We start from the raw sequence: 13,747 nt of genomic DNA on the forward strand, positions 1-13,747 counted from the left end.
TATATTGTTTGAAAAGGTGTGGAGTTGAGCACCAGACTACTTTCCTGAAGCATCAAACCTTTGACGCATTCCAGTGAAACTGATACACCAAGACCTCCAGTCTTCAAGACTGTTGAGGTATAGTTTTGTGGTCCATCTTGTAAAGACTGTGCAATGCAGATGGAGCTGAGAGTTTTGACTCTTAGATGGGGCTTTCAACTCTGGATTGCTTGATACTGAAGCCTCTTAAACCTTCTAAGCTTACTTCAAATGGATTTACGGGAAGTGTGTGAAGAGAGTAGGACAGCATTCAGGCACTTTGTTCAGGACTTGACTGCTCACAGTAACATCTGTAAGCAAGTCTCCACAATGTTCTTTTAAGGCCATAGCAGTCATGTGCCTGTGCATGCTCATATAGTTTAACTGCAGTTGTATCACTTTTTTGGAGTCACTGAACTATCTTCTCTCCATGCCCACAACATAAAAAAGAATGGGAGAAGTTGAACAAGACAAATCCCCCATATTTTTCCAGCACAAGGTTTGAGAACCAAAATATCTAAATCTCTGCAACTCTAAAGAAACTGTGTATATGAGAGTCAATTGAGATGGTGCTAACAACAGACAGAGCTAGTTCATAAGGACTTATGGTTGGAACTCTAGACACCTGAGTATTTACAACTCCATTGAAACATCAGGTCAGCAACTGTATATGCCTTTCTTCCATTGCAGGGTCTTTCACAGAGCACTACCTATTGGAAACAACAGCTTTAGAACTTAGAGCTGACTCCTGCCTCCAGGGGACCTGATGAAGGGTAAATGTTCTGTACTGGTTTATGACACCTTTAAATTTGTTTCACTCTGCAACTATATTCTTCTGGACAACATAGGAATATTCTCTCTGTGGTCATTTTCAGAGATAGTATAACATGATCAGATAAAACAAGAGCCCTGCAATCATACCTTACCGGCAACCTAAGTTTATATATTTTGTGCCTACTACATCACAGCTGACTTTGGAAGCTGAAGTGTCAAAATGGCTGCTACTTTGTTTCTTCGTGCCAAACCAATTGCAGGAATTACCAAAAATGTTACAAGAAAGATCGTTCAAGTGAGATTTCCATCTGAATATTGTGGGTTTTCATACAGATATCAAAACGAGAAAAGGACTTCAGCCTAGCATCTTTGTAGATTAATTTCTCAAATGTGAAAGAATGTCTTGACATTGTTAGATATTACCTGTATTTATACTGATATCAATTTTTCTGTTTATCAAAAGAAAGAAGTATTTCATTTTACTTATAAGGCAAACCAAAAATAATTCTTCTAAATTTTTAGCTATCATTAAAACATTTCTTTGACATATGACTGTACTGGCAGTTTGCAAGCTTACAGACTATAGACTTACCTGTGTGTTTATTCTTATTGCTCCAATTGAAGGAATTTCATAATAGTAACCTAAAATACATAATGGAAATAATAACACGTTGCTACATTATAATGCCATGCTCTTCATCTGAGAGCACTTGAAAGAGAAAATTCTATTTCCATATCTCTTTTACTTCCAATAATTATGGAAAGTATTTTAAAAGCTAATGATATTTTCTCTCTAAGCCATAATAATTTAATTAGACATCATAGCACTGAATGGACTTGTAAGTTGTGCCATGACCCTATGTGCTCCATTCCAGCTATTCCTAAGCAATGACAAGGTATACTAAGTTGCTTTATAACCTTTGTTTTTTTCAAATGGCACAAATGGAATTTTCATACATTTTCCCCTTGCACTCTCAACTATTTTGAAGAACAAACTTATTAAATAGGTATATTAATAGGCAGTGACCACAGTACAATTATATGCTGGATACATGTTTAAATCCAATTAAAATCTATAGTTTGCTTTCACAATGAAGTGAATTCATCCACAGCATAAAAACACTTCTTATTGTGTGATAAAAATGAAAACATCAATTTGACATATCCTCTCACAAAATATAAGCGGTATCCATTCATTTATCATTTGCACTGTTTTATTTATTTGCATTGTAACATTGCCAAAGGCCCCAATCGCAATTGAGGACCTACTGTGGTAGGTCCCATACAGCTATAAGAAGTCATGATCCCCTGTCCTGCAGAACCTACAGACTATAAATCACAAGGAAGGGAGGGGGACAGTGGAGAAAGGTAACAGTAAAAAGGTTAAACAGTTACATAGTCTAACACTGTGCACAACTTGATTGTCTCAAATAATTTTATTTAAAAATAAATAAATAAAACCTCTGCTTGTTTCTTTGCATGTGCAAATTGATAAATCACATTATAAACTGAATCAAACTATAACATGGTCAGTCAGCACTTTAAGATGGTTGGTCAATACCAGATGAAGAGCAAAAGGAGTTAGACTGTCATAATCTGGAGATAGCACATAATAATATGCAGAGAGGTTCACAAATCTACCTACCCCAAGACATAAACATACACCTTGATCTCTTATAATCATATATCATATAATTATGTTATACTGGTCACTCATAGTCATAAACAGAGGAGAAAACAAGGAGAAAAGTTGATATTCTTTTGCTATTTTCATTAAGTGCAGCCAATCTCTCTAAAAATCAATGGTGGGAAAAAAATCTCTGAATCACATTTTCCTTTTACTGATATTACATTCTCTGCCATTGGCAATACCCACTGTTCTTGAAAAGTTTTACCTGCACAGGATATAGGTCAAATTCTGAAGGGTGCAGAGCATGCACACTATTCACTGAAGTCAAAGATATTGGATCTCTCTGTATCTTATCTCAAGAAAATCCCTTCCAAAAACACAAATTCAACTATCAGCTCTATCCTGATGGTTCCCAGATCTACCTACCTATCTGCCTAAGTCTCTGAATGGCAAGTCCAACCGCAACCTCCTCATGGTGAGAGTCAGTAACTGGTGGAGAACCAGGCTAATCGCAGAGGGCGACCCCCCCCCCCCCCGGTCTTGGGGGGGGGGGAGGGCAGCCCCAACATCTTTCTGCCCCACTGGTAAGGGTAAGACTCCTCCAGGCATGGGTTAGTCCTCCCCTGGCAACGGATAGCTTCCCTCTGGAAAGGGTAGCCTCCCCTGGAAAGGGTAAGCTTCCCCCTGTGAAGGGTCATATCTTTTAAATATGGAGAAAACTGAAAATATATTTCATACCGGATTGGCACTGGACCAGGTTAAAAACGTCCCCGCTACTGGCTTCGATGCCCCGGCCAGTAGTGCAAAATGGATTAGGGGAATAATTCATAGAGCGGGACCGATGCTCTCTCCTCTTTTTGTAGATAGAATAAATGAGGTAGGGGCTGGTTTTATGAATACACAAAATTTCCAATTTGGAGAAATAAGAGATGTTCTTATGGAACAAGACAATTTTAGTGAGAGCCAGGTTTTAGATTTTAATCTTTTACCAATGGTTTTTACTAATAGTTTATATTAGAGATAAATAATCTTACTCCAGAGTTGTCTCCTTCTATCCAAACTAAAACCTTAGCCTGTCTGACAGCTCCTTGTGGACATCGAGCCATGTGCTCCAGCTCAACATGGCTAAAAGAGAGCTCCAAGTCTTCCCCCACAAACCCTCACAACTATCTCCTTACTCAATCACTATGGATCAGAGAATCATCCTGTATGTCACTCAAGCCTGTATCATGGGCATCATTTTAAATTCTAACTTTTTCTTAGGTCCTCACATGGAAGATCTCTGTAAATCTTCCAGTTTCTTTCTGCATAATCTCTCTAAAATACAGCATCCATCCAACCAAATCTCTCATCGTCTCATATCTTGATTCTGCAACATCCTTTTCTCAGGCCTTGATGAATGTAATCTTGCCCTGCTCATATACATTCAGAATGCTGCTGTAAAGATAATTCTTCTGACCTATCACTCCTCTTTTTGAAAGTCTCCACTTTCTCTATCACATCAAATAGCTGCCTTTGTTCACTTTCAAGGCCCTTCACAACCTATCCCCACCCATCTATCATCTCTAACTCTCTATTGCAATGTCAATTCCTGCACCTAATCAGCCCATGATGCTAGCCTCCATCACCCACTGATTACATTTTTAAACAAGCACCTTCATGCCTTTCTCATTCTGTCTCCTGCTTGGGACAAATTCCCCTTACACATCTATAAAACTAACTCATCCTCCTTCAAACCCCTCCTTTAAGTTCTCCTTTCCCATGATACCTACAAAAAACTTGAGAATAGTTAGGCCACTAGTATTCAGAGACCACAGCCTGTCATGCTGACCAATATTATTTCACTGTTTCATTGTATGGTCCTGCCAGTTTCTCTATATCCATCTGTCGTCTCATCTTGTACTTACGTTGTAAGCTCCTTGGGGTTGGGACATTTTGTTCTGTGTTTGTAAAGCGCTTAGCACAATGTGGTCTTGGGGCATAATTAGGGCTTTGGTACTACAGATAAAATTGTGGCCATTACCTCTCAGCATTTGAACTGAAGCTGACATAAAACAAGGGCAAAGTTGGGTAAGACTTTGATTTAAGTGGGAGAGTAGGAGACAGTCAGATGATAAACAAACTCCTGGTGATATAAAAATAACAATGATTTGGGGAGGCAACGGATAAGGTAATCTAAAAGTTCAAGAGTGTGAAGATTGATAGCTCTCTGACCAGACAGAAATCTACATTCTGAGCTAAGTGGTAACCTTACTTTGATTCTGAGATCAGTTTATCCCAGTGGTTCTTGACTGTGTAAAGTACCACACGTAGTCTACTGTAATTTTGGAACAAGAAACTCATACTATTATATGATCTCCTTTTTACATCACTATGTGATCAGCTTTGTTTCCACAACATCTTTCTTTTAATCAGCACTCAGGATTGTCTGTGATGATTAGATCATTAAATAAAAATGTTTTTGGACAGAAAGATGGGTTTTGACCACAAATATTTTCAGCAAAAAATGGCTTCTCATACAAAAATCATTGTCTGATAAGAATTCGAAAAAATCTTTAAAAAAATAAAATAATATTTTTGTTCAAAATGGTGGTTGGAAATGCTACTTTTCTCTCTCTCTCTCTCTCTCAAAAAAAATATTTTCTCACCCCACCATTTTTCTAGGGAAAAAGGCAAAATAAAGTACCCACATCATCTTACTTAAAAAATTAACAAAAAAAACCCTTTTTTTTCCCCCTCAGAGATAGTGGAAAACCCTCAAAAATTCAACATCTTTTTTTAGAAATGATTTTTTTTTTTGCTTTGTTTTATTGCTTAAATCATTTTAATGTGTTTCTGGAAATAACAGGAAACATTGTGAAACATTTCAGAGTGAAACTTTTTGTTTTTGGAGGAAAACAAAGAAATGTTGACAAGCTCTACTCTTAGAAACAGCTTTTCTTAATTTTCTAATGTGTCCTCAATATCAGCTTCCCATATACCACCAAGAAAACAACTTTCCAAAACATATACTTATGCTGCACTATTATTAGAGATAAGTAAAAACAGTTGACCATAACATTTTCCTGATAAAGTATTGAATTTCAATACATTTTTTTGATTTTTAATAAAAACATTTGAAATGAAACAGTTTGTTCCAAATCAGCATTTCCGCATTTGATATATTGAACATGCCGATAATTAGAAATTTTGAAAATGTCAATATATCAAAGCAAAATGTTTCATTTCAAATAATAATTTTGAAACAAAATATTTTGTTAAATCAAAATTGTCAAATTGTTCTCTCTCGATGTTTTCAGTTCAAAAACTTCTGTTTGATATTTTGACTTTTCTTTCTTCAGGGTGAAAACAAATGTCACAATTTTTTAGCGAGTTCTCAACCACTACTTTGACAGATTTCAAGAAAAGGTTTAACCTAATTGCACTTCAATTTTTGTTTTATTTTTCTAGATATCTTAGAATTTCACACTCCAATGGATTTGGAAATCTCCTTTACAAAAAAAACCAACTAGCTGGTCTGTCCTGGAGTTTCAATGGCGTTACAGTGTGGCTACTTTCAATGCTACTTACAGGCTACTTTCAATGGCGTTACAGAGTGTATTGATCCTGGCAGCTTTTGAAGATATATAACATTAGTTTAGCATCAAAAGTTGCATTCCTAGGTCATAAATTAAGGGTGGATCAAATTATGATGCCTCACACTTCTCAGCATTACTCCTTAATTTAAAGTAGACTTACTGACACAGAGTAATAAGGCTTCCTCTCAAGGAACTCTGTTTTAAGACTGAAAAGTGGAGTCAATCGCTCATACACTCCATTTAGAAATCTTCTGCTATTCACAGAACTTGAATGAATATTTCTCTCTCATTCAGATTTATAGACCAAGGCATAAATTCAAAAAAAGGATTTAGGCAGCTACCAGCGTCTCCTTTCCTCCCCTCCAAATTGAGAGGCTAGGATCAGCTGGGACCTCTCCCCCATCATGCTGGGCCTGGGTGCTCAGAAGCAGATCAGCATGGAGGGAGCAGGGATGCTGTTTCTGGGACAGGGCAGAGGCCTCAAGCCACTGGGAATTGTGGCAAAGTCAGAGCCAGGTAGCCGGGCAGTTCAGACAATAGAGCCTCCCATAAGGAGGAAGAGCCAGCCACAGATAGGAGGGAGTCACCCTATTCCTCCCTCGGTCTCCCCCAGTTCCTTCACTGCCTTATCTTCCTTCCAGCTCCCCCCACTAATTCTCACAGCTCTTCCCAACTCCTCCCTGCTGAGCAGGTACATTGCCTAACTTGCCCCAAAATTCCAGCTGCCACTGCATCTACCGTTAGCTGTCTTAGGTGAGGAGCCATTTAGCCTGCTGGCTTTTGTGAATCCCATTCTGAGGTGCCTATTTCTCCCCATTCATTGTACTAGGCACTGAACTCAGGCTTTGTGAATCCCAATGATTTTCTAGATGCCTAAGTTACTTTATTAATTTACCCCCAAATTCTTAAACTTGTTGTGGGGTGATGGCACCAACTCAAAGCAAGGGGAGGAGGTACATATCCGACAGCAGAATCTGAGGCAAAATTAGTGGAAAGGGAGTGATGGCGATGGTGAGTTCACCTGAGAGTTCATTAAATAAGGTAACCAATAATACCACTTCAGAGGACAGATTCTTTCAGAATATAACATGTCTAGGTAGAGAACCTTCCATCATTTCTTACAGATGGGCAAAAGTACTGCAGTAAATTTCACTTATTGTGTGGGTCTTTCAGTTATTTTGCTGTCTTAGAGATTGTCAAAACCTTCTAAGTTCCTTTAAGTTCCTTAAAAAATATCCCAATCTTCTTTTATCCTAGATCACCAAGTTTGGGGAATAAAAGTTCTGTTTGTTAAACTTTCTGCCAATTACATCAATATAATTATAGTTTCTGTCTCAATGAGATCTTTTAGGGAAAAGTTTTTAACCCTTAATTCCACAGGCAGGAATTTATGATTATCTGGAAGTGAAACAGCTCGATCAGATTTGATGACTCTGCTAATGACTAGCTAGACATTCTGCCACATTTTCCATGTGTCCTTGCTTGTTTAGAGGCTCAACTTGAGAAAATATCCCAAGGCAATCAGAAGACTGAGATAACTGTACAAGCCTTTTACCTCCAACTCAATTTACCACAGTTGGAGTCTATACATTCATATAGTATGTTGCCAATTGCTACAGTGAGTATAAAAAATCTGATCTTATTTTGTTACCTATTATTCAGCTCAATTCTTTAAATCTGTTCTAGGAAGCTGAGACCTGCACACATTCAATAACCACTTTAATACCTATTGGTAATTAGCACACTTCAGACCTGGACAAATGTGGGTGAGCTTTTTCCCACAAACATCTAAAATCAAATACATAGAGGAAAAGAGGTCTGTTTTTTACAGCACTCTAATTTTATTTAATAATAATAAACACTGACGTTATTAGTAATAATTCTATAAAATAATATTAATACTAATATTAAAACTTATTGGTCTATGAAAATATTATATTTGGAGCCCTATTTCAAAATATCAAAATGAATTTGTAAATCAGGCTTAGAATGTTAAATCTCTAGTCCTGTGTAACACTTACAGAATAGTTTAGATATTTTTAGGGGTAATCAAAGCTTTATATAGGAATAAGTTCAGAGATATATACACTGTACCTTTATTATGGCAGGCCATCCATTGTATGGGTCCTTTGTCATAATTATGTTGACCAACAGAAAATGTGAATACACGTACCTAAGCAAATTGAAAAGAAGATACACATGATTTTTCTCCATGTCATTAATCAGGTATCACTTTCATACAGTGCTATTTTGATGTCTAATTCATTTAAACGGTGTGATAACATTCTAAAATTCCAGCATTACATCCAATATCTTGCAGTAACTTCACTGAGGTATTTTATAGCTACACTTTGATTTTTTTTTTATATTTAAATTGTATAAAGACTAATGGGAAGAACACTCATCTATAACTCTCAGTACTCTGAGTTCATTACACAAGGGTACAAAATGTCTAAACACTCTTGTTTTGGGGTGTTAATTATAATTTTTGAGAATTTTATTAAATTTCCTCACACAATCCTTTTTGAGCACTGTGTTGTCCCCAGAGAGATGTAATCTGCATATTTTAGGCAGCAGAAATCACTGCAATGCAAAATAAGAATTTCCAGACATTAGGGAATATTTATGAGGATCTTTACTCTGAAAGTTAAACTTGCAAATAATATGCAGATAGACCCAGACTGGCTGACATTTTGTACTGCAAACTTCCACTCACTTCAATGGGAGTTCCACGTATAAGGAGCTGTTGGAGTAAGCTCTTAAAAACTCTTCAGTAAAACATACACTTCTGAAGTGCAATCCTACTGACTTCCATATCTGTGTAACTGAGAGCAAAGTTAACTACAAGGATGGTCAACTTTTTTCTATCAATTTCTTTTCAAACAGAAAAACCCCACCCTGTTTGTAAGACTGAAACATTGGAGTATTACATTAGCAGAGAAATTTGTTCTGAAATTATCTGTAGACTTCCTGACTGTTAATTCAGGTCAAAGCAGTAGTGTGATGTGATCTCTGTAACAGTTCTATAAGGAATTTGGAATGAATCCTCTTGACAACAAACAGAAGAGAAATATATCTGATCTATATTTGTTTTTTAGACACTTACTGGGAACCAAAAGTAGCAAAGAACAACAACTAAAGACATTAGGGGTTTGTTAATTGCGGTTTGACTTGGTAAATTGCTGGGGCATTAGACAAATCGTTCTCAGAGTTTTCCTTTATCTATTGATTCATCTGGAACTAAGGAGAATGGTCAACTGAAAATATGAGTAGAGGAAGTAGAGGAGTAAGAGTCACCCCAAAAATCTATGCAAGATCCTGTCACTCTCTCTTATGCTGAGTTACAGTGGAACTACTCACAGATTAAGGGGCTACTCAAAACCAAGATTGGCCCTTAAATTAGAAGGCTAGAGACCTATACTATGTTCATCTCAGAGAGACAACCAGGAATACCCTCCAAATTTTATTAAATGGAACAGTCCTATTTTCAGGCAACTGAGTGTACATGTGTGTTGTACAGAGTTGCAGACCTTGTTCGATCATATTTGAATCGGCTGTTAGTAACAATCAGCTAATTCTCAATTTCTCAAACTGTGATGATAATATTTTTATTTATTTATTTAGGTTGTGCCATATATTAAATGTGCATAGCGCTTCACTTACTAGCATGTGGAACGATAGGTCCTTCTCTCAACAAGTTTATAACCTACTTAAGATGGAGACTACAAGATAAAAAATCAGCTCCTAGTTAGAGTGCGGATAGCAAAGACAGAAGAAAAACAACAGAGAAAAAGAAGGAGAATTGCTATTGTGGGGAGAGTGTAGTTTTCCAAGAATCAAATTAATGTATGTTGTTTTGCATTTCCCTCCAAGTGGGCAGGTGCATGCAGGTCAAGGTAAAATGAAGGGTTCTGGCTGAAACAAGATATTAGAAATTTCAGGCACTCTGGAGAGTTGTTATAAAGACAGAGGTTAAGAAACACTTAAATGCAATAAAGCGTTGCTTCGGTTACAGATGTTAGTTTGTCTTTACTTATGTTTTTTTCTCCAACGTGCTTCTGGAATAATGTAAATCAAGAACTAATTATGTGCTTCCCCTAGAACATCATGTACTGTTAGTATAATACAAAAGAAATGGGCTGACATAGGTTATTTAGAAAAGTAGTTACATAACTGGAACACAAATTCCAATCCACTGTTAGTATACTAAACACAGCAGAGCAAATTTAGTGTTCACAGTTGATTTAAATGGGGTATATGGTTTGATGAGATCAAACTTTGACTCAGTAAGTTTCGTTGCCTTAGTGTCGGTAGAAAACACTTACTCTTACTGGCCACAGACCATGACAAAGACAATGGAAGTCAATAAGGGTCATTCCACTGACTTCAATATACTTTGCATCAGGCCTTTGTCACTGAGGACAAAGAACCCAAGATGTAAGCCTATATAGTGGAATAGACCAAGAGATGGCACACGAAAGGGGAAATCAAGATCAGCAGGGTAAAGCATGTTCCAGGAAACTATTTTTCCACTATTTAATGCACACAAACTTGTTCACTTTAATTTCATTTTATGGTTGTATTTCTTCTATTGGAGGAATGGAACAATGCACTAATTCAATGCATTTTTCTAAATATAGATCTTAAGACTGCTTTTTTTTTTTCCCATGCCATGATGCACAAGCCAGAGCAAGGTTAAACCCTTTTCAGGCTGCCCCAGTTAATATTCTGATTGCATCTTTCCTTATTATTGCTTAATTCTGTGTGTATGCTTCCTAATACATAGAACAGTGGATTGTTGTGAAAATGAACATGAAACATGTTTTGATTTTCTTTATAACAAGCTGAGACCAGAAGGCACTTAATTCAGGACACTCCTGATTATATGTGCAGATTAGATTTATGTTGGGAAGAATGTAAGCAAAAGGATGAGATTTTAATTCTCATATTATAATATAGATTGTCTTTCATTAAACCTCTGTTCAGGTCACATAGGCTGCAATAGTATGTGTACTGATCACTTACCTCTCAAGTACTGTCTTCATTCATCATTAGGGGCCTGATTAAGTAAGGCACTTAAGCATATACCTAAATTTAAACATGCAAGTAGTCTTACTGAAGTCAGTGAAAGTACTCACGTGCTGAAAGCAAGACACATGTTTAAGTGCACTGGGGAATTGAAACTGCTCTTATTCTAATTTCTTCAAAATGAGCTGTTCCTACCTGCCCTTCTCAGCATTCCATATATGTCTGCAATCAATCCTTATCTCTAACTCTTCACGTTCACCCCAATTTAACTCCAAACTGCAACACTGGCTGACAAATTAATTTACACTCTAATCTAGAAAAGAACAACAGCTAGTGGAGATTTCTTTAAAACTCAGTTCACAACAAACAAAGGAGCAGATTCTCAGCTGATATAAATTGCTGTATCTCCAACACATCCATTTTATGCGTTTGGAGACTCCAACAGAGTACTGCTGATTTACACGTGCTGAGGATTTGGCCCTAAATTATTCTGTTACCTGTTCAGACAATTTCATTCCAATGCACAGGAAACACTGATCTAAGACCAATCACCTGTTTTCTACCCATCTGATTTTTCAGTTCCCATGGAAAATTCAGAACAAAGTTAGAGACATTGAAGACACTGCCCCAATATCCAGATGTCAGTAAGAATGTCTCCTGTCGACTTCTGTGCTTCTCTTCTGTGTGCCATCTTCACAGCACTGCGTTGACAGGAACTGTGTTCCCATCAACGCAGCACTACGCCATTTGAGGAGGTGGTTTTAGTACATCGACTTCTGGATTGACAGAGCGGGTCTTCATTGACCGCTCAGTCGATCCAGATAAGTCGATCTGACAGCAGCGACTTTGCCGCCATCAGTGAAGACATAGCCTAAGAGAGTGTGATCTCAGCTGCATCAGATAGCACTTCCTACTGCCAAATCTACAGAGCAGTATGGGCAGAATGACACTGTGTTTGAGGATTATTATTAATCGTTATTTATATTACAATAGCACTAAGAAGCTCTGACTGAGATCAGGATTTCATTGTCCTTGAAACTGTGCATACACCTGGCAACAGACAGTCCCTGGCCTGAAAAGCTTTCAGTATAAATAGGCAAGACAGACAAAAGACATGGGAAAGGAATTATCATCCCCATTTCACAGACGGGGAGCTGAGCTGGAGAGAGATTAAATGATTTGTTCAAGGTCACACACAGTCTGTAACACAGCCAGGAATTGAACCAGGGTCTTCTGAGTCCCAGCCCATTGCTTTGACTACAAGATTATTCTTAAAGGAGGCTGCTTGAGGCTCAGCTCAAAAAAGCTCAAGACAAGTTTTCCTATGATAATTCTTGATCTTTAATTTCCTATGCTTGTTTCAGAACATCAAAGCTTCTAAAGAGTCAAATAATATTAATTAGGGTTTTTATTAGTAATGAAGAAAATATTTCACCACGTCCATATTCGGAGAAGAGAAAATTGGCAGAAGGCCACGTGAAATGTTTCTGGTCAAAAGGCAATAAGAAAGAATTTTACTGCAATATTAATTGAGAAGTGAAGGTTAGTATCTGAAGTCTTCAACTGCATGCCAATTCACACACATCCCAAAGCTATTTTTTCACTGACAGAATCCTTCAAGTGACTCCCAATTCTGACTTCTAAGTGAAAAAGTTTTTTTAATCTGTCTTTATCCTCCTGGACATTTAAAAAAATCTGCATTCAAATAGGAATGATTTATAGTACAAAGGCAGAAAATACCATTACACTGTGACAGGAGGAGCCATCTCTGTATTAACAGTCCTTTACAAGTTTCCATAATACAATTCCACATCTTATTACTGCCACCTTGTGGCACAACTGGGGAATGAACATGAACATATTGCTACCCATTTCTGAACCTGTCAAAGTGTGTAACATTTCTTTGTGTTTTGAAGCTGGCAGTTCTTTCGTGCCACTTATCTTTTGTTTTCGTTTTTATTTCAGAAGGATACATAAGAAGGACAACTTTTCTTATTAACTAAATATTCATTGTTATTAGCATGCCATTGGATTTATAAACATAAAAGACCTTCTCACCAAAACTTTAGATGCTTTATTTTCACCCCTTGCACTTATTGGAATATTTCATAAATTATTTACAAGCTTAACCAAGTCCAGGCAAGATGAAACTGAAAAAACTGAACATAGCCACGTTTATTTAGCTGTCGCTGTATAATAATGGTACTCACCAGCGATATTCTCATACTCTATTATTCATCAAAATAGTCTGGAATAAAGGTGGCTATGAGCCATCTCAGTGGTTGATAAGAACATCAACCTGCACATCTGATCTATTTGAATACATCCACTAAAATATATCGGATTAATAAAATAGGTTTATGATTTTATCTGGTCTTGTTTCCACAATTTCCTTTACCCTTTTTATGTACACTTTAGTAGAGCTGGACAAAATATTTCAACCCAAACTTTTTTCAGCAAAAAATACAGATTCGGAAACACTAAAATATTTTGCAATTTTTGTTGTTTTTACTGAATTTGTTCTGTTAAAAAAAGTTGAGTCTTGTTTTGATATTTCCTTTAATTTTATTTTTAAAACATTTTATGCTCAAAATCAAAATGAAATGTTTCATTCAACCCAAAATGTAGTGGGTTTTTTAAAATAAATAATATGATTCACTAAAAAATTTCAAACTGATTTTTTTTTAACTGAAAAATCCATTATTAGCATTGACTATTT

At 36.7% G+C, this 13,747-nt stretch overlaps 1 protein-coding gene across 11 annotated transcripts in view; it reads right to left on the reverse strand.

The window, feature by feature from the left end:
- The window catches only part of CACNA2D1 (calcium voltage-gated channel auxiliary subunit alpha2delta 1), a 623,614-nt gene that overhangs the window by 78,239 nt on the left and 531,628 nt on the right, over positions 1 to 13,747 (reverse strand). For all 11 annotated transcript variants that reach the window (XM_067564557.1, XM_067564550.1, XM_067564549.1 and 8 more), the window contains 2 exons: positions 8,095 to 8,173; positions 1,385 to 1,434 (listed from right to left, as the gene is read on the reverse strand). In XM_067564557.1, coding sequence (XP_067420658.1) covers positions 1,385 to 1,434; positions 8,095 to 8,173 — 129 coding nt within the window. The remainder of the gene's footprint in view (positions 1 to 1,384; positions 1,435 to 8,094; positions 8,174 to 13,747) is intronic.

Source organism: Emydura macquarii, unplaced genomic scaffold (genome assembly GCF_026122565.2).
Source record: "Emydura macquarii macquarii isolate MOO-44397 ecotype Brisbane River unplaced genomic scaffold, CSIRO-AGI_Emac_v2 contig_2636, whole genome shotgun sequence".
Lineage (NCBI taxonomy): Eukaryota > Metazoa > Chordata > Testudines > Chelidae > Emydura > Emydura macquarii.